Source organism: Chaetura pelagica, unplaced genomic scaffold, assembly GCF_000747805.2.
Source record: "Chaetura pelagica isolate M959 unplaced genomic scaffold, ChaPel_1.0 scaffold46, whole genome shotgun sequence".
NCBI lineage: Eukaryota > Metazoa > Chordata > Aves > Apodiformes > Apodidae > Chaetura > Chaetura pelagica.
The window spans coordinates 5,328,168-5,351,713 of NW_009954102.1; the positions used below are offsets into that span (position 1 = coordinate 5,328,168).

A 23,546-nucleotide genomic window follows, 5' to 3' on the forward strand; every position below is an offset into this window, starting at 1 on the left:
AAGTAACCAAGATCAGCACATATAGCATGAAACTGGGAATCATCCTAACTGGGTCCATTCCTGATTACCATTTATAAACTGAGTGATACTGGAGTAACAAAATTGGATGACAAATTGCTGCACTGCTCAGTGCCTCAGTTTCCCCAGATGCAGTTGTACTTAACTGCTTTTAAAGCACTTTGGGAATTTGTATGCATGTCTCAGATATCACAGTTTTATGTGGATCAGGAGGAGAGGATCTACCAGAGAGAGGAATAGGGGAGGAGAAGGAACAGAAAGAATGCACTTAAGTATCATAGTAAAAAATGGAGGGTGGAGGTACAGTTGTTAATCATCCTGGACTAAAAGTATGGTCGGATTCAGGTGTCTAACTCCTGGTTTAGGCTCTGTGTATGTAACTCGGTGCTGTGGACTTTCCACTTTTTAAGCTGGGCACAAAGACCCTGTGGGCTTTTTGCCACGATCAGGAAGGTATTAAAACCCAGCTCAGATGCAAAGCACAGAGCTTCTCTTTTCTAGAGGGAAGAAATGTTTTTCAGTATACCCAAACACTGTCTCCAAAAAAAGACTCGTTCTCCACAGTCACCTCTGGAGAGAAAGAGGCCAAATAACCATTCCTCCAAGCTCAGATGTAACATGAACTGCATCAATACCAACCTGTTCCTGCTTCTGGGTGGCTTTGGGTCCAGGGATCCAAGAGACTGCGTATCATCTTATGCATTAATACCTATCCCCAGGAGACAGATTTGAAGGCATGGCTGGATTTCAAGGGCTGTTATCCCTATAAATAGGGATAACATTTCATATTGGTGTCCCCTTGATTCATGTTTACCCCATGAGACTGTTCATGACAGAGAGACCATCCTTTGTCTGTGCTGCAGCTGGAACAGGTGGCCTCTTTCTGTTTGAAACACACAGCTGATGTTCACACATGCCCTAAGGAATAAGTGTATTCTGGAGATGGGCTTTAACAGAATTGTCTGTTTTCTCAAAGGCCAATATATGTTTTTTGGTTTTGGTTTTGTTGGTTGGTTTTTTTCAAGAGCTTCTTTCTGCTTTCCCTTTGGAGGGCATCTTTACGAACTTGCTTAAAAACAAAGGCCTCTCATGACACTGATGTAAACTTCCTCCCCTCTGCTTTGTCCTTATTAACAATAACCTGAAGGGCTGCTCAAGCACACGTGCCATCTTTCGCCTTATACCCTCTGTCACCAGAGGTTTTTTTCTGCCCCATATACTGAGTCAGCCAAACCTAATTACCCTTTAATCAGTAAAATCAACACCTGCTAACAGGGTGGGCTCTTTTCAGCAAATAGTGCTTCCTTTTTCCAGACCACTGATAGATTTCCAGGGGCCCTATTATTTCTTTGTCATGCTGATAAGGAGATTTGACTAATAATCTGGTAATGCATATGGTTATCTCATGCCTATAACACAATAGTAGTGAATCTTCCTCTTGGCAAGGGCAGCAGAATTGAGACAAGAATTATATATAGATGCTAGGTGCCAAATGTCCTAATCTTTTATTTTTAAAATTTAGGCCAATCCAGGAAACTATAGATCAGAGAGGAGTGGCATGTGGAATTAAAGTCTCAGGTGAAATAAAGAGTAAGGAAGTAGAAGTTCCTGGGTTTTGATCTTGCTTAGGCAGCCCTCTTCAAAAAAATAAGGTGGCAAGATTGTTTGCAGAGAGCAGGGTCTGGGACTGGACTGTACAGAGCCTGCTGGTATGTCTGTGCTGTCAGGTCAAGCCAGAGCCACCACTGTCCTCGAGAGGTGACTCATTTGCACCTTTACTGTAGATGCTCAGTGTGTGAAGAGCTGTTTGTGAAAAGGAGGGTTGCTTAGGTGCAATCTAGGCCTTGTTCACCTGGACTGGGTGGATGGGGCATGGACTGGATCGAAGCTCTAACTCAAGGGCTACCCTCACTCACTACCCACACCACCCTCATCTTCAGTGTGTCTGATTGGAACTTCAGCAAGTGGCACAGAATTTACAGCTGCCCTCGAAGTTTTCTTTTAGCATGCAGATCATCCCTGGACAGATTTCTGGTGAAAACAGTGATTGTGGTATTCATGGCAACACTCTTGAAAATCTCTTTCACATATAATCTGACTGCCAGTCTGATTTTCATCTGAGAACAGCTGATACATTATTATAAACCTTCTGCATAAGAAACTCTTTACAAGTGCACTCAGCTCTGAAAAAAACCCAGAGCCTTTTGGGCTGAAGTCTCTTACACTCATGTGCAGCTCCAAGGTGAATGTTTCTGGAAACTCTGGCTTGATTCCATGTGGAAGAACAGGACAGAGCAGTAAAAACCAGTTGTGGTTTTCCTTGGATGTTCCCACTTGAGTTATTTTTGTTGGATAGAAGCTGCAACTTTGTTCAGCAGCTGTGCATGTGCCTGGCTCTGTCTCCCCTCCCCTGGCAGCCTCACACAGGTTTGTGGATGTGTATACACAGATTGCTAAGTGGCTGGTGTTGGCTTTTCCTATGAAAACTATCCCCAGCTCTCTGCACTGAGTCTGTGCTCTGGCTTAAATATGTTGGTTATGTCTATTACTTATATGCAAAAATATGCCCAAGCTGCAGGTAACGTTGATCCCTGAAGCCTGGGTTCTCCTTCCTGTACCCAGGCTGAACAGGGTCTACCAGACCAGTCCACCTCTGTCCTGAGAGCTCAGCTCAGGTCTTCCAAGTTATCATGACTGGCTTAGTGCTGCCAGGATGCAGCTGGAAATCAGGCAGGATCAAGGATGTGTGGTACAGAAGGCCCAATGGTATCCTGGGGTTCATTAAGAAAAGTGTGTCCAGCAGGGCTAGACAGGTTCTCCTCCCCCTCTACTCTGCCCTGGTGAGACCACACCTGGAGTATTGTGTGCAGTTCTGGGCTCCCCAGTTCAGGAGAGCCAGGTATCTACTGGGGAGTGTCCAGTGGAGAGCTATGAGGATTATTAAGGGACTTGAACATCTCTCCTATGAAGGCTGAGAGAACTGGGACTGTTTGGTATGGAGAAGGCTGAGAGGGGATTTTACTAATGTCTACAAATATCTGAAGGGTCGGTATCAAGAGGAAGGGACCAGTCTCTTTTCAGCGGTGCCCCGTAATAGGACAAAGAACAATGGGTATAAGCTAGAACATTAGGAAGTTCCACCTCAATGTGAGGAGAAACTTCTTTACTGTGAGGGTGATGGAGCACTGGGACAGGTTGCCCAGAGAGGTTGTGGAGTTTCCTTCTCTGGAGACTCTTAAAACCCACCTGGATGCGTTTCTGTGTGATCTGCCCTACGTGAACCCGCTTTGGCAAGGGATTGGACTAAATGATCTCCAGAGGTCCATTCCAGTCCCTAACACTCTGTGATTCTATGTGCATCCAGATGAGCTGGAGCTTCCTTTTAACTCTGAAGGGTGAGCAATGCTTGAGTTAGCAGCTAAGGCCACACTAGCTGGAGGTGAATACAGTTGCTGTGGAGGGAGACAGGTGTCCTGGGTCTGGACACCACAGGTTAGGATCAGCATGAAAATCCTCTGTTGAGTTTGATAAGGTGAGAAAGGTCCAGTGGGGTAGAGGGAGCCTGGCATGGCTGGCTGCTCTCAAAAGGAAGAAGGATTTTGAACATGTGGGCTGACACCAGTCCCAGCCCTGCAATGGGATCCAGGAAGGTTTGATCCCTGTGCCTGTACAAAGTCTCTTCCATTGTAGAATCACTGTCAATGAAGAATTGTCCTGTCACCAGCCTGGCAGGACACCACTTTTCACACTGATTTCAGCAGCAGCTACAACTATCCATTGCTCCCAAAACCTGTGTGAATCATGAAATAGACTAGAATGTGTTATTTCAGTTGGAAGGGACCTACAAGGATCATCTTGTCCAGTTGCCTGACCAATTCAGGGCTGATCAATCGAAATCCTGTTATTAAGGGCATTGTCCGAATGGCTGAGATTTCAGGTGCTTTGTCTGGGGCAGCCTCCTTTGAACATACTGCCTTTTGTCTGTCTGTCTGTCTGCAGAAGGCCCAATGGTATCCTGGGGTTCATTAAGAAAAGTGTGTCCAGCAGGGCTAGACAGGTTCTCCTCCCCCTCTACTCTGCCCTGGTGAGACCACACCTGGAGTATTGTGTGCAGTTCTGGGCTCCCCAGTTCAGGAGAGCCAGGTATCTACTGGGGAGTGTCCAGTGGAGAGCTATGAGGATTATTAAGGGACTTGAACATCTCTCCTATGAAGGCTGAGAGAACTGGGACTGTTTGGTATGGAGAAGGCTGAGAGGGGATTTTACTAATGTCTACAAATATCTGAAGGGTCGGTATCAAGAGGAAGGGACCAGTCTCTTTTCAGCGGTGCCCCGTAATAGGACAAAGAACAATGGGTATAAGCTAGAACATTAGGAAGTTCCACCTCAATGTGAGGAGAAACTTCTTTACTGTGAGGGTGATGGAGCACTGGGACAGGTTGCCCAGAGAGGTTGTGGAGTTTCCTTCTCTGGAGACTCTTAAAACCCACCTGGATGCGTTTCTGTGTGATCTGCCCTACGTGAACCCGCTTTGGCAAGGGATTGGACTAAATGATCTCCAGAGGTCCATTCCAGTCCCTAACACTCTGTGATTCTATGTGCATCCAGATGAGCTGGAGCTTCCTTTTAACTCTGAAGGGTGAGCAATGCTTGAGTTAGCAGCTAAGGCCACACTAGCTGGAGGTGAATACAGTTGCTGTGGAGGGAGACAGGTGTCCTGGGTCTGGACACCACAGGTTAGGATCAGCATGAAAATCCTCTGTTGAGTTTGATAAGGTGAGAAAGGTCCAGTGGGGTAGAGGGAGCCTGGCATGGCTGGCTGCTCTCAAAAGGAAGAAGGATTTTGAACATGTGGGCTGACACCAGTCCCAGCCCTGCAATGGGATCCAGGAAGGTTTGATCCCTGTGCCTGTACAGAGTCTCTTCCATTGTAGAATCACTGTCAATGAAGAATTGTCCTGTCACCAGCCTGGCAGGACACCACTTTTCACACTGATTTCAGCAGCAGCTACAACTATCCATTGCTCCCAAAACCTGTGTGAATCATGAAATAGACTAGAATGTGTTATTTCAGTTGGAAGGGACCTACAAGGATCATCTTGTCCAGTTGCCTGACCAATTCAGGGCTGATCAATCGAAATCCTGTTATTAAGGGCATTGTCCGAATGGCTGAGATTTCAGGTGCTTTGTCTGGGGCAGCCTCCTTTGAACATACTGCCTTTTGTCTGTCTGTCTGTCTGCACCGGAGAGACCAGATCTTGACTCCCTCCCCCCAGCTTCCAGCGGGGCTGTCAGGCAGCTGCACAGGAACAGTCTGGAGCAATTTTGGGCGAAGTGATGACTTTTAGGACCCTGGGACCTCCGCCAAGGCTCAGGTAGGTCTGTCTCATTCGTCAGCCTCACTCAGCCTCACTCCATTCCCTCCCAGGGATGTGTGTGTGTGTGTGTGTGTGTGTGTGTGTGTGTGCGCGCTGAGTGCTTTTCCTTCCCCCGCTGCTCGCTGGGATCCTTCCCAGCAATGGGACAAACGCTGCTCTCCGGGCAATGAGCAGTACTGGCTTAGGGCAGCAAGCGTTTTCCTTTCCTCTGGAAGAAAACCAGCCGTGAGGATCCTTAAGGATGTGCAGCCCAGATGTGTCTCCCACCTCCACCCTCCTGGTAGGACTCGTGTGCTTGGCAGCTTTCAGCAACTTTGCTAAGACTTCTGCAGACTTCTCAGGTAAGGGGGAAGAGCTGCTCCCTTCCCAGGCTGGACGGAGCCCTTATTGCGGTGCTCAGGAGCAGCTCTGGGAAAGTGGATGTGGCCAGACCTGGGATAGTTACTGGGCGAGTCGTTTTAACCTTTTTTTAAACTAAGCTGATGAAAAGCATCTTCCCGTGGGAGGATTCTGAGTTGGTTCTAAGCCTTTCTCAATAATCCTTGGCAAAACTGTTTCAGCAGGGTTAGTCTGAGTAACTTCGTGGACAAGGAAGGGAATAGGGTTGGCTTGTGTACGTTTGTAGTATTGGCTTTGTGTTGTTTCTTTGAGGAGTGAAAAGAGCTCCATTGGGAGACTGGGAAGGTCTAGGACATAAATTAAAGCTAATATAGCAAGAACCAATTGTTTTGTATTGTGCCAGATTCCCTTCCTTTCAACATACAGCTCCTGAATGTTGCAAAAGCCCCCTGAGCTGTGATAAAGGAGTTACATGCACAGAATAAACTGTATTCTCATCCTATGTTTATTTAAGCCAGGAGAAGTGTCTCATTTCTAAGTAATTTCTATACCTAAAAATGTTCATAGCACTGATTTTGAGTTGTACACAGTAGGTAAATACACAGCACTTTGAAGGTCCTGAGTCCCATACAAGTTTTCTAGCTATGAACAGCTACATCAGTCACTTTAATATTACTTTTCTGTTTCTCTTTGTGAATGTACATATGGGTTAGAGAAAATATAGAAGATCTCGTTCTACAGTTGAGCAGGGTTGATTAGTTTGCTTTGAAATAACTAATGAGGGTCACTTTGCTTCTAGGATATTGGTTCTAATTTTGGGGTCTTAGTGTGAAGATCTAGTCTGGCATATTCTTTAGGTGTGTGTTGCAAAACTCTTGTAGCAGTTAAGGGCTGCCAATTATAGTTTGCTGATGAAAAAGTGCCCTTAGAAAGAGCTGAATCTCACCAAACTGTGGTTTGAGCTCATCACAACACTGCTGCTCGCTGCCTTGGAGTGCATGTGCCTGCGTGCTGGGAGAGATTTGTGTTAGAAAGGAGGAGCTTGTGGTGGAGGGGGGAGAATATAAACGGTAGCTTGAAGTCTAATGTGAATTGAAGGGGGTTGACTTGCTTGTGATTCATTCTCCTTTGGAGGCAGATCCATTCTGGGGGCTGCCATTCAAGGCAGATCTGCCTCTGAATGGAAAGGACTCAGGCATTTCCCTGCTTTTAGTGTGTCTTTATCTCTTTCTTGGCATTGAGTTTTCTCTGTGCTGGAGGAGCACAGAGAAGCAAGTTAATGCAGAAAGGGTGCACGGAGTGGGCACAACAGGAGCTAAAGCTGCGATGGGGAAAGTACTGGACCTTCTAAAATACAGTTCTAAAAAAAGTTCACCCCAGCCAGGGCAAATTGCTAAGCATTAAAATGAGCAAAAGTGTCCCAGAGCATGTGTACATCATTTTGTGTGTGGTATAGTCAGAGCAATGGAAGCAAATTTTGATGGTGCTGGCAGAGTGGGCAGAAGCTGTCATTTTAAAAGAATGGATAAGAAGGTTGCTGATAACAAAACAAAAAATCTAGCTCTACTTTCATACTTTGGGAGAAGAGGGGTGGCTTAAAACCCTGTGTACGTGCCTGGCAACACTGTACCCTGTTGCAGGGTCTGTAATTCCAATAGTGCAGCCTCCCGACTGTTTCCATGAATGTTGAAATCTTCCACCAGATCCAAGCTATGTTTTCTGATAGCAGGCTTGGCAAATGTCCCCAGTCTTGTTGGACTGAATGTACCTTGCTGGACAGGAAACATGGTTTGCTGCAGGAAAGGGCTGTACCCAGTGTGTGGTAGCTCAAGTACAGTTCTGTAAGTTCAGGAGCTGGGTAGCCACAAGATGAAAGGGGGTAAGAAAGGGCACAGCTTTTCCCAAATCTCACCTCCTATTTCCCCAATACATTTTGCAATGAACTCATTCATCTCATTCCAGTGCTTGAGGGCACGTACCATGTGCCTCTGGGAAGGAGTGGTGGCCCAGATAACTCTTCCTATTTGATGGGGCACCTTGTTTGTTACTGTTGCCCCTGTATATGAATTGTCAACTGGCATGAGGAGTGGAAGGGAGGAAGCCTTTTGACATAATTAGACTGTAATTGTTTCTGGCCACTTAGATACTTTTTCTGTACTTCAGAGTGTTCTGAGTTCTGTGTGGCTGGAACTGTACAGGTGATTGTCTTTGAGGAAGCCTTATTTCCTTACCATATGCTATCCCAGCTAGAGGTGGTGCATCCAAAACATGAACTGTCTGCATCCCGAGGAGATTAATGGGTTTGTATTGATTATTGCTGCTGAGGAATGCAAGGCTTGCTGTGATCTCAGTTCAACTGCTGCTAAGAGGAGATGACACAAGTCACTGGGATGGAAGGGCTTTTCCAGGTTGCAGATAGCAGTAAAGCCCAGAGAGAGCAGCTGATACTCTTTGGAGAATAATTACTTTTTAAAACTCAGTGCTTCATTTAGCAACAAAGGTTCTTCAGGTTCTCAGCTTGGTTTGACTCACTGCTGCTGGGGAGGTGCTGCTGTTGGTAATGGGTCATGGCCAGACAGATCCAGCCTTGAAAAGAAACAGTTTAGTGATGTCCACTCTTGAACTCTAAGCAGATGACAAGCACCACTGATCTGATCCACACACTGCAGCCATACAACAGGACTGGCTGAAAGACTTAACAAGAATTGTGCACCCACTCACATCCTGTTGCTCCCAGTACTCTCCCACTGGCCGGGCCTTGAAGATGTGTGTCTCTTGGCTGCGGGAAGATCTCTTTTTTACACAGGTCATGAGGAGGCACCCTGAGAGAGTAAGCAGAGATATGTTGAACTGGGTTGCTCACGTAAAGCACAGGTAGAGCTGGTGGGGATCTCCATCACCTTGGCTCCCAGGCCTCTGAGCTCATGGTTTCACACTGTGGCTCCATCCCTGTTTGAACTGCTCAAATGCCACAACGCGAACATGATGAGTGCATGTCCTGCTGGGGACTGGTGCAATCTGAGATTTAAGAATTAAAATTCCTTTTAAGTGAAGTATTTGAACTATGTGAAGAGCTTTGCAGTTGTTTTCTTTAAAAGTTCTTTAAACATTGATGTGTGCAGGAGCGTGTGGGGGTAGGAAGCAGGTTCTTGGGGAGAGAGTGGAGTTATCAGGCACTTTGCAGCCACCTCTTAAGAAGGCCTGGACTTTTTCTCTGTGGCTGCTTGTAGTGTGAGCTCTGATCTAATATCATTCTGTGCTCAGAACTGTTTGAAGGCTCAGGACCTAGCTTCATGATGTGTCACATACCCCTTATGTTCAAGGTGACACTTGAAGACTGTGATGAGATGTGAGGTAAGAGGCTGGTGTTTTGAGTCTCTGTGCTTTAACTATAAACCCTTAATCTTAATCTCAGTCCTGGCAATGAACTCTCTGAAATCGGTCACACCTGATAAAACTTCACCTTTATTTTATCCCTTCTCTACTTGTGATGGAAGTCCAAGACAAAGCAATGGCTTGGGCTGTCAGAAGCAGCTATGCCATAGGTCTTCTGTATAGGTTCTGGGAGGCACTGAGTCTTGTGCAATGCACAGAGCTTGCTCCTTAGGGTGACTAGGTTAATGAAAACAGGGCCAAAATTAGTCCTTGGTGCTAACTGATAATGTAGGCACTGGAAGCTTAGTCAACAGCTATTGCTCATATCCTGTGTGCATAGGATTCCTGTCTCTGAAGCTAATTCATGCAAACACATGTTGAATTCTGCTCTGCCCACTGCCAGCCAAGGTAGGTGACCATTTAATTTCCAGCTGCATAGGAGCAGGGAATTAGGTTTATGGGATTATGATGCTGTGCTCCAATTCTATCCCCTCCCTCAATAACTTTCCCACTCATTAGCTAATTTCAGGCATGTTGGACAGAAAGGCAGTGGCATCAGATCTGTGCAGTTGCTACAAGTTTCATGTTAGCAGAGACAGATCCTTTCTCTCCTGCCACAGTGCAGAAAAAGCTGTGCTGTGACCTCAACCATTTGCAGACATCAGAGAATCCACTGCAGGGATGTAAGCCAAAAAACTTTGGTTTCTAGGCATGGAAATAACTTTGATGGGAGCTCCTGCCTTTTCTGACACAGGAGAACCCAGCTGCAGGAGATACTGCTGTAGAAATAACAGTCCCAGTAGTGCTACTCCCCCTGGGCCTGCTTTAATATTTATGTTCTTTGCATAATATTTGGCACAAGCAGGATGTGAGCAGCACTTTGCTTAAGGGAGCTGCTCTGGCATCCAGCCAGATGATTCCTGATAACTCCCATCCACACCCTGCAGGTGAGCCCTGGGTAGCTTTCCAGAGCTCTCTGGAGGCTCTTCCTGGCTTTGAAAGCACAAAGATATTTTGTTGTTGTGGTGTTTTTTCATTTATTTATTTATTTGTCTGTTTGTTTGTTTATTTATTTATTTATTTTCTTCTCCCAGAATGGCGTGTTTCAAGTGAAAGCTGCTTTTGCCACCTCCCTGCTAATTGACTCAGTGTGTTTGTTTGAGCTGATGAGGGCTGGAGTTGGGAGGGGAAAGGTACTTCTCCCTGATTGCATTTAATCAGTCCATAATAAAGGCAATTTGTTTGACAAGTCCATTCACTGAATTATCACCAAAATCTACATGCTAACAGCTTCTGAATGGCTTTAGTCAGACTTTGATATTGGTTTTGGAGCCCTGAATAGGTTGATGGTGTCAAGGGGGGTCCAGGATTTCCATGTGTTGAAAGCTGCAGGCTGTGAAAGGGGGATTTTCAAGAGAAAGGCAGATACAATTTCATTTCCAGTGTGGTGGTGTAACTCAGTAATGAGGTTTGTGCTTTTGACCCCAGGGGCAAACAGACATACTTTAGGCTTCGTGTAAAGAATGGCCCAAACTTGGGCCACCTCCATACCTTCTTTTAATGAAGAGCTGTGAGTGATGAGCTTGGATGGACCTCAGGTTGCTGCTTGAAGAGGTCCTTGCTGCAGGTTGGTGATTTCCTCCTCAGCTGGAGGTCGTATGGCCAACCCACCCAGCACAGGTTGGTGGGCTGCAGTGGCTTGCTGAGGGACATCTGTGCTGGGGCAGAGAAATTCTCCTTTGCACAGGTGACAAATTCCAAAACCTCATCAAAGCCATTTAAAAACCATTGTTGGCCTCTTCTGGTGATGTTCTGGAGATGTGGCTGTGCCGTGAGCAGGTGAGGGGCCTGCTGAGCTGCAGGAGGATGACTGGGTCTGGCAGCAGTGGCTGAGTGGTTTTCTCAAGGGGAGCTGCATTTGCTTTTGTGTCACGTATCTCTGTGGGCAACAGTTTAAAGACCTCAGAGAGCTGAGAGGTGTTGGAGGAGGAAATCAATGGGGGGATATCAAGTGCCAGTTCTGCTGCTGTTGGGAGAGAAGGAGGAGGAGGAGGAAGAGAAGGAGAAGCAGCACAGAAGCTGAGGCTATTTTGGTGCTTCAGAGGGTTGTTCCAGTTTGTCAGCAGGGATTCAGCTTTGTGGGCATCCATGTAGCACATTCAGCAGAGGTGCAGGTGTCTGTGCACTCATGTCCTGAGACCTGCTCCAGAAAACACTGTGGATTTCCCAACAGTTGTGTTGATAATGCTGTAAAGAGTACTGAGCATTTGCAGACTCTTTTTAAAAAGTGTTCAGAATTTACTTCTAATGACAGCTGAGGGGACAAAACTGAGCTTCAGGAAGAGAAACGTGTTTCCAAATCCATTTTTTTGTGATCCTGGGCTGTGACCAGAGCTCCTGCTGCAAAACTGTGAGTCTGTATTTGTGGTGCCAGGGACAGGAGACACTGTTGGGGAGGGATGGAGGGGCTTTACGGGGGGTGCCAGGATGTCTTGTGAGGAATCTGTGTGAAACCTCCTGTAGGCAACGACATATGTGTGCATCTGGCTCCTGTCATGTGGAAATCCACTGTTTGCACCATCAGAACTGTCAGCAAGAGCCAGGAGACCCCAGGGATCCCAACATCTGTGTGATGATTGCCAATATTTATATAATATCTACTAATTGCTGTGGCCCAGAAACTGATCCACTGATGCAAACTTTTGCTAGTACCAGGAACACTTTATTTAATTATTATTATTAACAACAACAACATAAATCAACAAAAAATCCACTATGGTAATTTTAATAAGTTCAAAGATTATCAATACCCATAGATGCACAGTCTACTTGAAGAAAATGTCCTTGTAGCATTCTTCCTGTGTCTGTGTGTTGTTAGGGATACAAATGCTGCAGAATTAAAGAAAGCAAATGTTTATGTCCTCAGGTAAAACTTGTTCCCTGATTTAAGGCTCAGTGAGAGCAGATTTTATATAACACAAATAGTTTGGTCAGTTAAAAAAATCCTGGGGATTTTAATGTGTCCTTTCCCAACTGAGATACTTAAATGCTAAAATAATAATTTAAGCAATGGGGGGTGGGCAGGAAGAATAAGCATAATCTCTGCAGGGGAAAGTAAAACTATGTGTTTACTTGTAGCACTTTTGCTGATCCTTTTGTTGATGCTAATTTAGACAAGGCTTCATCTCCCAAAGTGCTTGGTGTTCAGAACTGAAGATTGAACTATGTTGCATTTAGGTGGGTGGGCAGTGATTTAGGTGGCCAACAGCAGGACTCTTTACATATCTCCTTTGAGATTGGCAGCTTGTGCTTGGCACATTTGTGCATGTATGGATGGCACTTTCTGCTTTCTGTTCCAAGATAGCAATTCCAGTCCCTGTGGGGGACCATTTGAAGCAACTACCTGTGTTTAGGTTTTTTTGGTGCTCTTTAATTCCTTTTTATCCAGATACCCAAGACCTTCACAGATTCAGTCTGTTTCTGTCCCTTGAAAGGTATGTGACTGCCTGCAGGAACAGATCCAATGCACTGCTCAAAGTAGTTCAGAGAACTGTTGGTCAGGTTGGTTTGGTGCAGTGCTACAAGGTTCCTTGTGTCCTTGCCAGTGCTGTGCCTCACTGATCTGCTGCTGCTGGGATCTCAGTTGTCTGGGTTTTTTGTGCTATTTCCAAAAAACAGGCAAGGGCCAAATTCTGCTCAGCTGTGAGGCAACTTTACTGACTTGCCTGGATGCACAAAAGCACAGAAGTTAATCCCAACTCACCTTCTTGCTGATGAAATTTGATATAGATGTAATATCTGTGAAAATTTTAAACAAAAGGCTTGTGATTATTACTGTTACTATTAATATTATTGAACCTAGCTGCTTCTTTTACCTGAGGAAAGATGACTAGCTGTGTGTCTCTGTCTGGGTTTGAGCTGATCCAGGTATGCCTGGCTCAGCTGAGTAGCTGAGGGTATGAGCTTATTTGTAGTAATTAAAGAATGTATGTCTGCTCTTTCAGGGATGCTTACTACTTGGCTGCCTGGAACCTAGTGCATGTCTTTTCATGTCAGAGAGACAATGCTGGTTTGGAAGTTCTGAGCTTCACAGTGAAACAAAGTTTGGCTGAGTCTCTTCAAATATGCCATGAGCTCTTGAATAGAGTTGGTAGATGCTGTGGTATCAGTGTTGAAGGGACTCCTTTGGATAAAAATGTTTGCTGTACAATAATCATTCTTGGATCCACCTGTATACTTGCGTGAAGATGGAGCAACATGTGTGGGACCTGTAGTTTAAGTAAACTCTCCAAGTGGTCAGATTTCAGAAGTGTACTTGAAGTAGCAGATGGATGTAGCATACAGCAGAAGCATTTGCACTTCAGTTGTGGTAGGCAGCAGAGGTCACATCCATCTGCTGGCAAAGTATCCCACATCATTAACAACATTGCCAGTGCCTCACTGGCATGAAATAAAATATTATCTTTTTAAGAAATATTCTTTTAAAATGTTACACTTAGCAGAGGAAGGCCTAGATGGGTACAGGAAATGTTATCAGCCACCTACAGTCAAAGAACTTCACTATATACTTTTGTATGTCATCTTTTGACCTGGTATCAACACACAAGTTGGCCATCAGAGACACTTGTCACTCCTCCAGCAGTCCATAAAATGCCCAGAATTATTGGGATGTGAAAGAGGGTTCTCTTCAGGTGAGTTGTACTGAACACTCAATAAATTAGGTGCCTGCCTGTCGAAAAAGTACCATTCAGACCACCTACTCTGAGACCCCCCTATGCAATTGGGTTGTTTTATTTTCCTTTGCTATGGGATGCCTGTGGTTTTGCTGCTATGATATTAATTGATGTGTTGTATTAGCCTCAAGGGTTGAAAATGGGCTTTTACTCCAACAAGTAAGTATAAAAACAAACACAGCACTGGAGGGATTTTCTGCTGATTTTTACTATGTGATTTTTGTGTCACTCTGTGGGTTGGGGTGACCTGTATCCTGTGCCTAGGACTTGTGGGCTCAGCTGGGATCCTTTCTTGTTTGCTCCTCTGCGTTACTGTTAAGGTTGCTCTATGGCAGGTGCTCTTCCTGGCATTAGTTTTGCTGTATTTTGCAAAAGCTTTTTGGCTCATATGTTTTCCCTTGAAGCTGTGTTGGGCCATGAGTTCAGACAATTAGTGCAATTAGACTGATAGGTGGTAACTTGAGCTGCTGTAGCTGGATTATGTTCAATTTTGGGCCCCAGTCTTTGGGAAATCTCTTACCTCTGTGGTCTGTGTTGGGCCTGTGAGTGCAGTTCTTCTGTGGCCCTGGTGATGCCCAAAAATGCTGCAGGAAAAAATTCTGCACTTTGGTTTTAAAAAAATTTAGCTTTTGTGTGCAACACTGAAAGAACAGCATTAAGGTTGCAAATCAAACATTTTGAAGTTAAGAGTTAAGAGTTAATTAGGGTAATTTTAACTACTTGAATCCAGCCATTTGTGTTTTTTAGGTTATAATTTATTTTTTAATCAGCACATACTACTTTTTTTCCACCTTTTGGGGACTCCTGTATTGCCCAATGGACTGGACAGATGCCTCACAATGATTTTCTTACTTCTGGTTCATTATGACTCTAGGGCCTTATTTTCCAAATGTTATTTAAAGCCTATTCTGCTTGTTGTGAATGCCCTACAGACAGGGATGTGCTTACTCTTCTGGAAGGGGAATCTGGAGTGTTACCTGCACTGCACAGATGAGGGTCCAAGGCAGAAAGGTTAGCATAAAGAGCTCTAACTGCCCAATATTGAAGAAAACTACCTCCATCACAGCCAGACCCAATACATTAAGGAAAGGGCAACATTACACCTGTATTTTATATGTAATATGAGGTAGAGTTGGCTATGATAACAAGCTTTCAGTTGGCAGGTGTGATCTGAGCCCAAAAAGGTGCAGTTCGTAAAATCACAGAATGGTTAAGGTTGGAAGGGACCTTAAAGATCATCAGGTTCCAACCTCCCTGCTATAAGCAGGGACACCTCCCACCAGACCAGGCTGCACAAGCCTCAGCCAACCTGCCCTTGAACACCTCCAGGGATGGGGCAGCCACAGCCTCCCTGGGCAACCTATTCCAGTGCCTTCCTACCCTTATGGGGAAGAATTTTTTCCTCATGTCTGACCTAAATGTCATTTCTTTCAGTTTAAAACCATCATCCCTTGTTCTTCCTGGTGAAAAGTGCCTCCCCAGCTTTTCTGTAGCCCTTTCAGGTACTGGAAGGTGCTATAAGGTCTTTCCAGAACCTTCTCTTCTCCAGGCTGAACAGCCCCAACTCTCTCAGCCTGTCTCCATAGCAGAGGTGCTCCAGGCCTTTGATCATCTTCATGGCCCTTCTCTTACTCTTTACAACAGTTCTATATCCTTCTTGTGCTGAGGGCCCCAGAACTGTACACAGCACACCAAGTGTGGCCTCACCAGAGCACAGTAGAGGGGCAGAATCACCTCCCTGGCCCTGCTGGCCACACTTCTTTTGATCCAGCCCAGGACACACTTGCCCCTCTGGGCTCCAGCTCACACTGGTGGCTCATGTCCAGCTTCCCATCTACTACCACCCCCAAGTCCTCTTCAGGGCTGCTCTCCAGCCATTCTCCCCCAAGTCTGTATTTGTGCCTGGGGTTGTGCCGACCCAGGTGCAGGACCTTGCACTTGGCCTTGTTAAACTTCATGAGGTTGGCACTGGCCCAGCTCTCCAGGCTGTCAAGGTCCCTCTGGATGGTGTCCCTTCCCTCTTGGGTGTCAACCACACCACACAGCTTGGTACCATCAGCAAACTTGCTGAAGATACACTCAATCCCACTGTCCATGTCTCCAACAAAGATGTTGAACAGCACTGGTCCCAGTACTGAGCCCTGGGGGACACCACTTGTCACCTGCCTCCACTGGGACATTGAGCCATTGATCATAACTCTGTGTGTGTGACCATCCAGCCAATCTCTTATCCACCAAGTGGTCCATCTGTCAAATCCATGCCTTGTCAGTTTGGAGACTAGGATGTCATGTGGAACAGTGTCACATACCTTGCACAAATCCAGATAGATGACATCAGTTGCTCTGCCACCATCCACCATCTCTGTAGCCTTGTTGTAGAAGACCACCAGATTGGTCAGGCATGACTTGCCCTTAGGGAAGTCATGTTGGCTGTCACCAATCATCTCTTTATTTCCCATGTGCCTTAGCAGACTTTCCAGGAGGATCTGCTCCATGACCTTGCCTGGCACAGAGGTGAGGCTGACTGGCCTGTAGTTCCTTGAGTCTTCCTTTTTCCCCTTTTTAAAAAGAGCGGCTATATTCCCTTTTTTTCTCATCAGAGGGAACCTCACCAGACTGCCATGGCCTCTCAAATATGATGGACAGAGGCTTAGCAACTGCATCCACCAGCTCCCTCAGGACCCGTGGATGGACCTCATCAGGTCCCACAGACTTGTGCACTTTCAGGTTCTTCAGATGGTCACAAACCTGTTTGTAAGAAGGATGTGGTTTTGATATTTATTTATTTTTTTCTTAGAGCAGTCATGCTTTGAGAGTTACTTTATTTGGGATGAGATAAGAGTACTTAGGTTACAAATTTGGGGTCAGTCCTTGGAACATATTAAAAATTCCCCCTCCTCATTTTTTGTTTGTTTGTTTCTGTCTCTTTATAGGAGAAGAAAAAAAAAGTAGACACATCTATTCAAAGGCACCAATAACAATCCTCTGGTGAGGGTGAGATGACTAAAAATAGAGCCCCTGGGATCTGTCCTGTTTCGTTTCTCTCTAGATTTTTATTGTGTGGGTAACCCCTTGGAAACCGAGGTTGTTGATCGGACTGTTTCCAAAGCACGTCTGTCTCTTCATGTGCCTTTTGTACAGGGGCTGCTTCTGTTGTGTTAACACTCTTTGCTTCCTGGTTTATGTGCTCAAGCTGAATTCCAGCTCAAAGAGGTTAAAGCTTTATAAAAGTGAGCTGAGCAGGGAAGTGGCTCCACAGTTGATGATGAAGTGCACACATCTGTGACCCACGCTGTGCTCACATGTTAGTTTATTGTTAGCTTCACAATGAAGGAGAGCACTGGTTTTTGTTCAGCTGAACAACATTGATGGAATGAATTATATAGAAAAAAAGAATAGATGAAGCCTGGCTATTATTTGCCAAAATGTTCTTTGTTTTAGCTGCCTTGTGTGGGATGCAGAACTCCCAGAAGAGGATACTCTCACTTCTGTAGCAGCCAAGGGGAGCTGATGGATTGAATAGGGAGGCAGAGACAGAAGTTCAGCAAGAAGGGGTAAAGAAATTTCCTGATTCTTCCTGCCCTTTGGGTTTGCTTTTGTTTGGCTGATAGCCCTGGGCTTTCACTTTGGCAAGAGAAGAGGCTTTGCTATACCTGTAAGTTGTACTGGAAACGTGGTTGGTGCCATTTGGCTTAGATTTGGTTCTGAGTTAGTGCATTTTGGCAGTGCTACAGCCAGTGGCTGGAGTGCAAGGGTCTATCAGCAGCTGCAGGAAGCTGGATGCTTGGTGTTAGACAAGCCATTTTTCTTGCTAGATACATGAAAATCACTTTATCTCTCTTTTTCTAAAACATTGTCCATATAATTGGAGGGCAGGGTTCAAGCTCAAACTGATAAGATTATTTTGCTTCTCTAAGCTGCATAACAATGGTCCCCTTGGCAAATTAAGCCATGTGCATCCTTTTGCTGTAATGGGAACCAATCTTATTAGAAACAGAGCAGGATTAGTGGAGTCCAACCAACAGATACGCATTCTGACCCCAGCAGGCCTGAAGTGCCTTTTGTTCACTCCAGCCTCCTCTGCATTTTCCCATTGCTTATACATCTGTGTGGTGGAGCTGATGGTGATTATTTCTGCTCAAGAAGAGCCTGCTAGGGGGTGGAAAAGAAGTTGATTTGTCAGCGTGGTATCACAATGGGAATAAAGTGATTTAAAAACGTTTTTCTTGATTTAATCATTGGTGTACAAGGCTGATTAAGATGCCTGTTGCAGGGTATTGGAGAGTAGGGGCCACTTTTCATAGTTTGACCTGTGAGAGATGATCCTTTTCTGCCTCTCAGCATTACTCTCTTTTACACATCAGAAAATCTGTGTCTATTTACACCAGCCTCTTCAACTTCTGGACAGAGGAATCTTTTTTTGTTGTTGGGGAAAAGAAAGACAAACCTTTTCACAGAATCACAGAATCATTCTGGCTGGAAAAGACCTCTAAGATCAATGAGTTCACCCATGTTGGTTCTGCCTGGCCTTCTTGGTAAAGGCTATTTGCTCTTGCTGAGTTGTATGTAGACTGTTCAAAGAGCTGGGACCAAGAGCCTTGAGCTGGCTCAGTGCACACCAGTGCCAGCAAGAGAGCAGCTTGACTGTGCCTGCAGCAGGCTCTGAGGGAGACAGACATTGTGGCTGAGGAGCAGTGCTGAGCTGTGGAGGTGCTGCTTCTGGAGATGCCCATGTGCATGCCCCTGTTAGCCCCAGCTCAGTGCTGGCCTTGCTTGTGCTGCTTGTCAGTTGTTTGCTTTCTGCCCTTTGAGTCTTCACATTCTGCTTTTGGGATCCACTCTATCTGTCTGTCTATTTATCTATCTATCTATCTATCCATCTATCTGTTTTTGTTACCTGCAATTTTTTCCTCCTGAGGTCCCTCAACTCTCAGAGATTACATGTACAGCCCTGGCTGATTCCAGCTGCTCCCATGAGATGGAGTCATGCTAAGGATGCTAAGAGGGGTAAATCCTACTGTTTCCTTGGTTAAGAACCATTTCACAATCCTTAAGGAAATCCTTGTGCCCTTTCATCTTTCCTGGATCCTGCTTCTCTGGCTAATCTTGGAGGTATTGCCTGGAGTTTGACACCTGGCTGGAAGTTCTGCTTGAAGCAATCTGGCAGGGAGAGAATACTGGGAATAGTGTCTGAAAATGGAACAAATGAATGAATGAGCCTGGCCAGTGATTGTAGAAATTTGTTGCTATTGATTAGTCTGGAGACTAAAGCTTAAGTGGTGAGGAGTTCTGACTTGGTGAGTAATTTGATTTAAAACATTGGGGCTATTCACATGAGGGAGAGTTGGCTTCTCTTTATGCCCACTCCTGATGGATGTGAAGTGTTTTTTGTAAATAAATGTAATTAACAAGAACAAGGGCTAACTAGGGTAATTAACACTGCTAAGCTATAGATTCACCAGTCAGGCTGCAAAGAGGCAGTTGAAGAAAAAGATCTGTTTTCTGTTCTTTTTACATTTCTGGCAATATTTTAAGGTTTCTCAGAAAGATCAGAACAATTAAACAGTCTTTGACAATAGCAATCTCTTTTCTTCATGGCATAGCCTGAACAAGCATTCAGACCCTTTCCTTCTGGGATTGCTAATTTCCTTTTATTTTTTTTTTTTTTTCCTCCTGAAATAAAGACAATATTCCCCAAAAGCATGAATTCTGCTGTGCTGTAACAGAGCCAGCCTCTGTCTCTATCAGGCAGGCATTGGGTGGGACATTGTCTTCTGTTTCTCAGGGAGAAAAATATGGAAAGCAACAAAGAAACCCTTTTTGAATGTTGTAGTGCTGTCAAAAAAATAACAGCTAATATCAACCCTTGCAGGGCTTTTTCAGAGGCTTCCATCCTTTATCTGCATGGGGGAGAATGAGGCTCATGGGGAAGAACTCATATTCAGTGAAATAAATATTGTCAAGCCAATTGGCAGCACAACTTTTGAGTCTCCTGAAGTCTGAGGCTGTAGCTCCAGGCTTGGCTCCAGTGTGAGGGAAGCCTGTGATGCTGCCTGCCACAGATCTTCCATGTGTCTCTGCCCACATAGCCTCAGCTCAGGGTGATAGCCTGGGGCAGGTGGGACCCAGACCCTTGCCTGACCCTTTTGAGAACATGTTCCCCAAGTGTCTTTGTGTGGTGTTGTTATTATGGGGCTGCTTTCATTTATTTATTTATTTATTTATTTTTATTGTAGCTTGGTTCCTTGCTGTTTTTATTGGTTGGTTGGTTTTTTGGTTGTTTGTGTGGGTTTTTTTTGTGGTGTTTTTTTTTTTTTTTTTTGAGCCCAGGTCCCATAGTTATCTGAACTACACTGAATTCTAAATAGCTTTGGGGCTGTGAAGTTAAATTTTATGTGCACTGCCCCATTAATAGTGCTGCCTTTCTAAAGACTTCCTGATACAGAAAGGTCCCCCAAAGTAGATAAGTCTGGGCAGATGGTTAGATATGTAGTCCTGTCTGTCTGCTACTTTCAACTGAGTGTTTTTACTTGATCCTGTCTGTGACTAGTTAGATGAATTTACTCCTGGACTGGATGACTCAACAGCCCAAAGCATTGGAGTCAGTGCAAAAGATGCGTACAGAGGGTTTACCCAGTCCATCCCAGCCACATGTCACTGGCCTAACAGTAGCACTGATGAATATGGAGGGAGATCAGGCTTTTCCCTGAACACCTGGCCTGGTGGTAGTGAGGAAGGGTGAGGTCAATACCCTTTTCTGATCTTGAAGGAGTGGCCATCAGGGGGCAATAATTTTTCATTTAGGGCTTTTTTCAGTGGTGACAAGGAAACCAATTTGCATTGTAGAGAAGCTGTGGTATAGATGGTGCCTGACTTGTGATAACAGAGCTCAGCTGTGCTCAAGCTCCTGTGGGACGTGCAGTGGGGGAAAGAGGTTTTCTTAGACATGATGCACGTGGAAGGCACACTTATCACAAAAAAGCCATGAGGAGAGGTAGGGAGATTTCCATCTGATGGTGTTTTAGACAGAGATTAAGCATGCAGGAAAGGGGTGGACTCCATCCATGTCTTGCCTGGCCATGTGAGTAGAGCATCCAGCCCTCCTGATGCCCAGGCACAAGCAAAGCTTGAGGTGTTTTCAGTGCTCTGGTGAGGGCTGTCTTATTCTCACTCTGATGGCTTGATCATGCTAGTGCTTCAGTGATAAATCTTTGGTGTTTCGGTGTTGCTAATGAGACTTCTAGGACTGCTCTGGAAACTAAAAAACCTGTAGTTGCAAGGTAAGGCTGCAGGTTAAACACCTTGGAGGCTTAGTGTGCCTCCAAGGCAAGACAGGCCAGGTGCTTTCTGTTTGTGTCTTAACTTAATTTTCTGTCTTTACTTGAAAATTGTAATGTTTCCTCCCCCTTCTCCCTCTAGTTCTGGATTTCCAGCAGGTCTCTAACTATCATGTTCAAGTACACTCAATAAATCTTGATTATCAAGAGTAATTCACAGTTGCTTGTTGTTGGTTGTTCATGGCTGTAGAAGCATTTTACCATATAGAATAAATACCCATAGCACTGTCTTGCAGATGGAGAAACTGAGGCACAGATTGTACCAACAGCAGTGGGATTCCATCTTCCTTAACTGTTTCAGACACCTTCACCTCACCTAAGCTTTTCCTTTGAACTTCTAGGGAATGTATCATCTGACTCTATTACAGCTACATCTAGAGATCACTGGCATCCCACAATTGCTGGTTCCTTTCCCCTGACCCAAAGAAGGTCCAGACAGCTAGCTTAGACTAGATAGATCCTGCTCAAAAATCAGTAAAATAGAGAGCAGTAAAGCTGACAACCTGAATTCCAGCCAATCTTCCATGCCTTTTTTAGTTCTTGACACTTCAATATGCGATGGTTATAAGGTGATTCTGTAACTCCTTTCTGTCCTTTTAGGACACTTTTTTATGCAGGAAGTTTCCTGTTGGGGTGCTGAGGTATGGAGCTGGAGCACCACTGTCTGTTAGTGTGCAAGCAGTGTCTGTGTAGTGGATTGGTGGCCTTGCAGTTGCTCCACTGCCAAGAATGCTAAGTAATACTCCTTGCATGGCTCTGGTTGAGCTACAAGAGCCCAAGGAGACTGACCTCGGTGGCTGGAGATGCATTTGTGTTTGCATTTTGTATTGTTTGCTTTCCAGCCTAAGGAGGTGCATTAATTGTTTCAATATAAGAACAGGAGATGGCACCTACAAATACTGTGCTTGTTCTGAGAACAGTGACATTCACTCTGAAGCAACCTGGGGATTTGTTTTCTTGGGTGTTGTAAAACAGACTAGATATAAATGCTGCAATTAGGAGGTGATTGGCTAATCTCATTACTCAGTGGGAGGAAACAGTGGGGTCAGTGGGTTGGATAAGGAAATCTGCAGATAAATTTTGATGTGCCAGATGGCCTGGCATAGTGGTTCCACTAATTTGGAAGGAAGGAGAGCCAATAGTAGACTTGAAGAACAAAAGCTGTAGCAAGAGGAGGCATGTGATTTCTCTGAGCTGAAAACCTGTTTATGTGCTGTCTCAGTTGAGTGCAGGCCTGTGGGATTCATTCAGGCCTGCTTTTTTTTTTTTTTTTTCTCCTTTTTTGGCCAGTTTTGGGCAGTAATAGACAAGCCTCCATCAGAAGTTAATGAGGCACTGGCAGTTTATTACTGTGTTCATATGACCAGTGGTTCCACCAGAAGCAATAATCCTGACATCTCATTCTTTTGAAAGGGGATGATAATTTAAATATCTTTGTTCTGTAGGGAAGATTGTGTTTATAGTGTCCCCTTATCCACAAATATTTAAGACAACATTCAGAAATCCTGAAACTTGTTTTTTTGGGATGAGATTGCAGGCTCTTTCAGCATAATGCTCTCTTTGGGCTCAACTTGTTTCTGGGACCAGTACTTTCATCCTCACTGAAGCAGGCAAGCAATAATGGTTTTGGAGCTTAAAAATAAAGGAAAAAAATATTTCAAGTTTTCAAGAGTGACCTCTGGGATAGGAACACCTCTGGCTTGATCCAGTGGAGATAGTGTCACCTGATTCTGCTTTCACAGGGACACACTTGGCTCCTTTCATTTCTGTTAATTTTTAGTGTGCTCAGCATTAGCAAACACTGATGCACCAGCACACACTGAGACCCCAAAGGTAAGTGGGAAGAAGTTGATATTGTTCTTCTTCTTTCCCCTTTTCTCAGTGCTTGACAGAAGTGCTCATTCCTTACCTGTCTCACCTACCCATGCCAGTATTTTTCCAGGAAACAATGTGCAGGATTTGCCAAACTTGGCTGTATTGCCTAAAACAAGAGCTGAGGAAATCCGGTTGCACACTCAGGCCACCTTACCTGGCAGCACCCTGGTGCAATTTTATTTTAGCAAACCTGCAGTGCAGGCAAAGGCTTGTCCTGGGCTCTGGGCCATTGCAGCAGCTCTACTGATGAGTGCCCAAGCTTGGAACAGTCTGATAAAAGCTCTTAATCTTTAAAGCAGGGTCCAGAATAGTAGCCAGACTTCATCTGGCTGTAAAAGAATGAAAAGTGTATTTATGATAAAAAGCCTAATTGAAAAATGTGCTTGTAACTGGGATGCAGTCAGACAGCAATCTGGATCTCCTGGCAGAAGGGAGAAGAAGGACTTTTGCACAGTAGCTTAGTGTGCTTGATATGATAAAAACTCAATGGG

At 44.9% G+C, this 23,546-nt stretch overlaps 1 protein-coding gene across 1 annotated transcript in view; it reads left to right on the forward strand.

The window, feature by feature from the left end:
- The first annotated feature begins 5,637 nt into the window (after positions 1-5,637).
- Positions 5,638-23,546, forward strand: part of EVA1A (eva-1 homolog A (C. elegans)) — a 211,666-nt gene continuing 193,757 nt past the window's right edge. The window contains exon 1 of the mRNA XM_010002389.1: positions 5,638-5,737. Coding sequence (XP_010000691.1) covers positions 5,638-5,737 — 100 coding nt within the window. The remainder of the gene's footprint in view (positions 5,738-23,546) is intronic.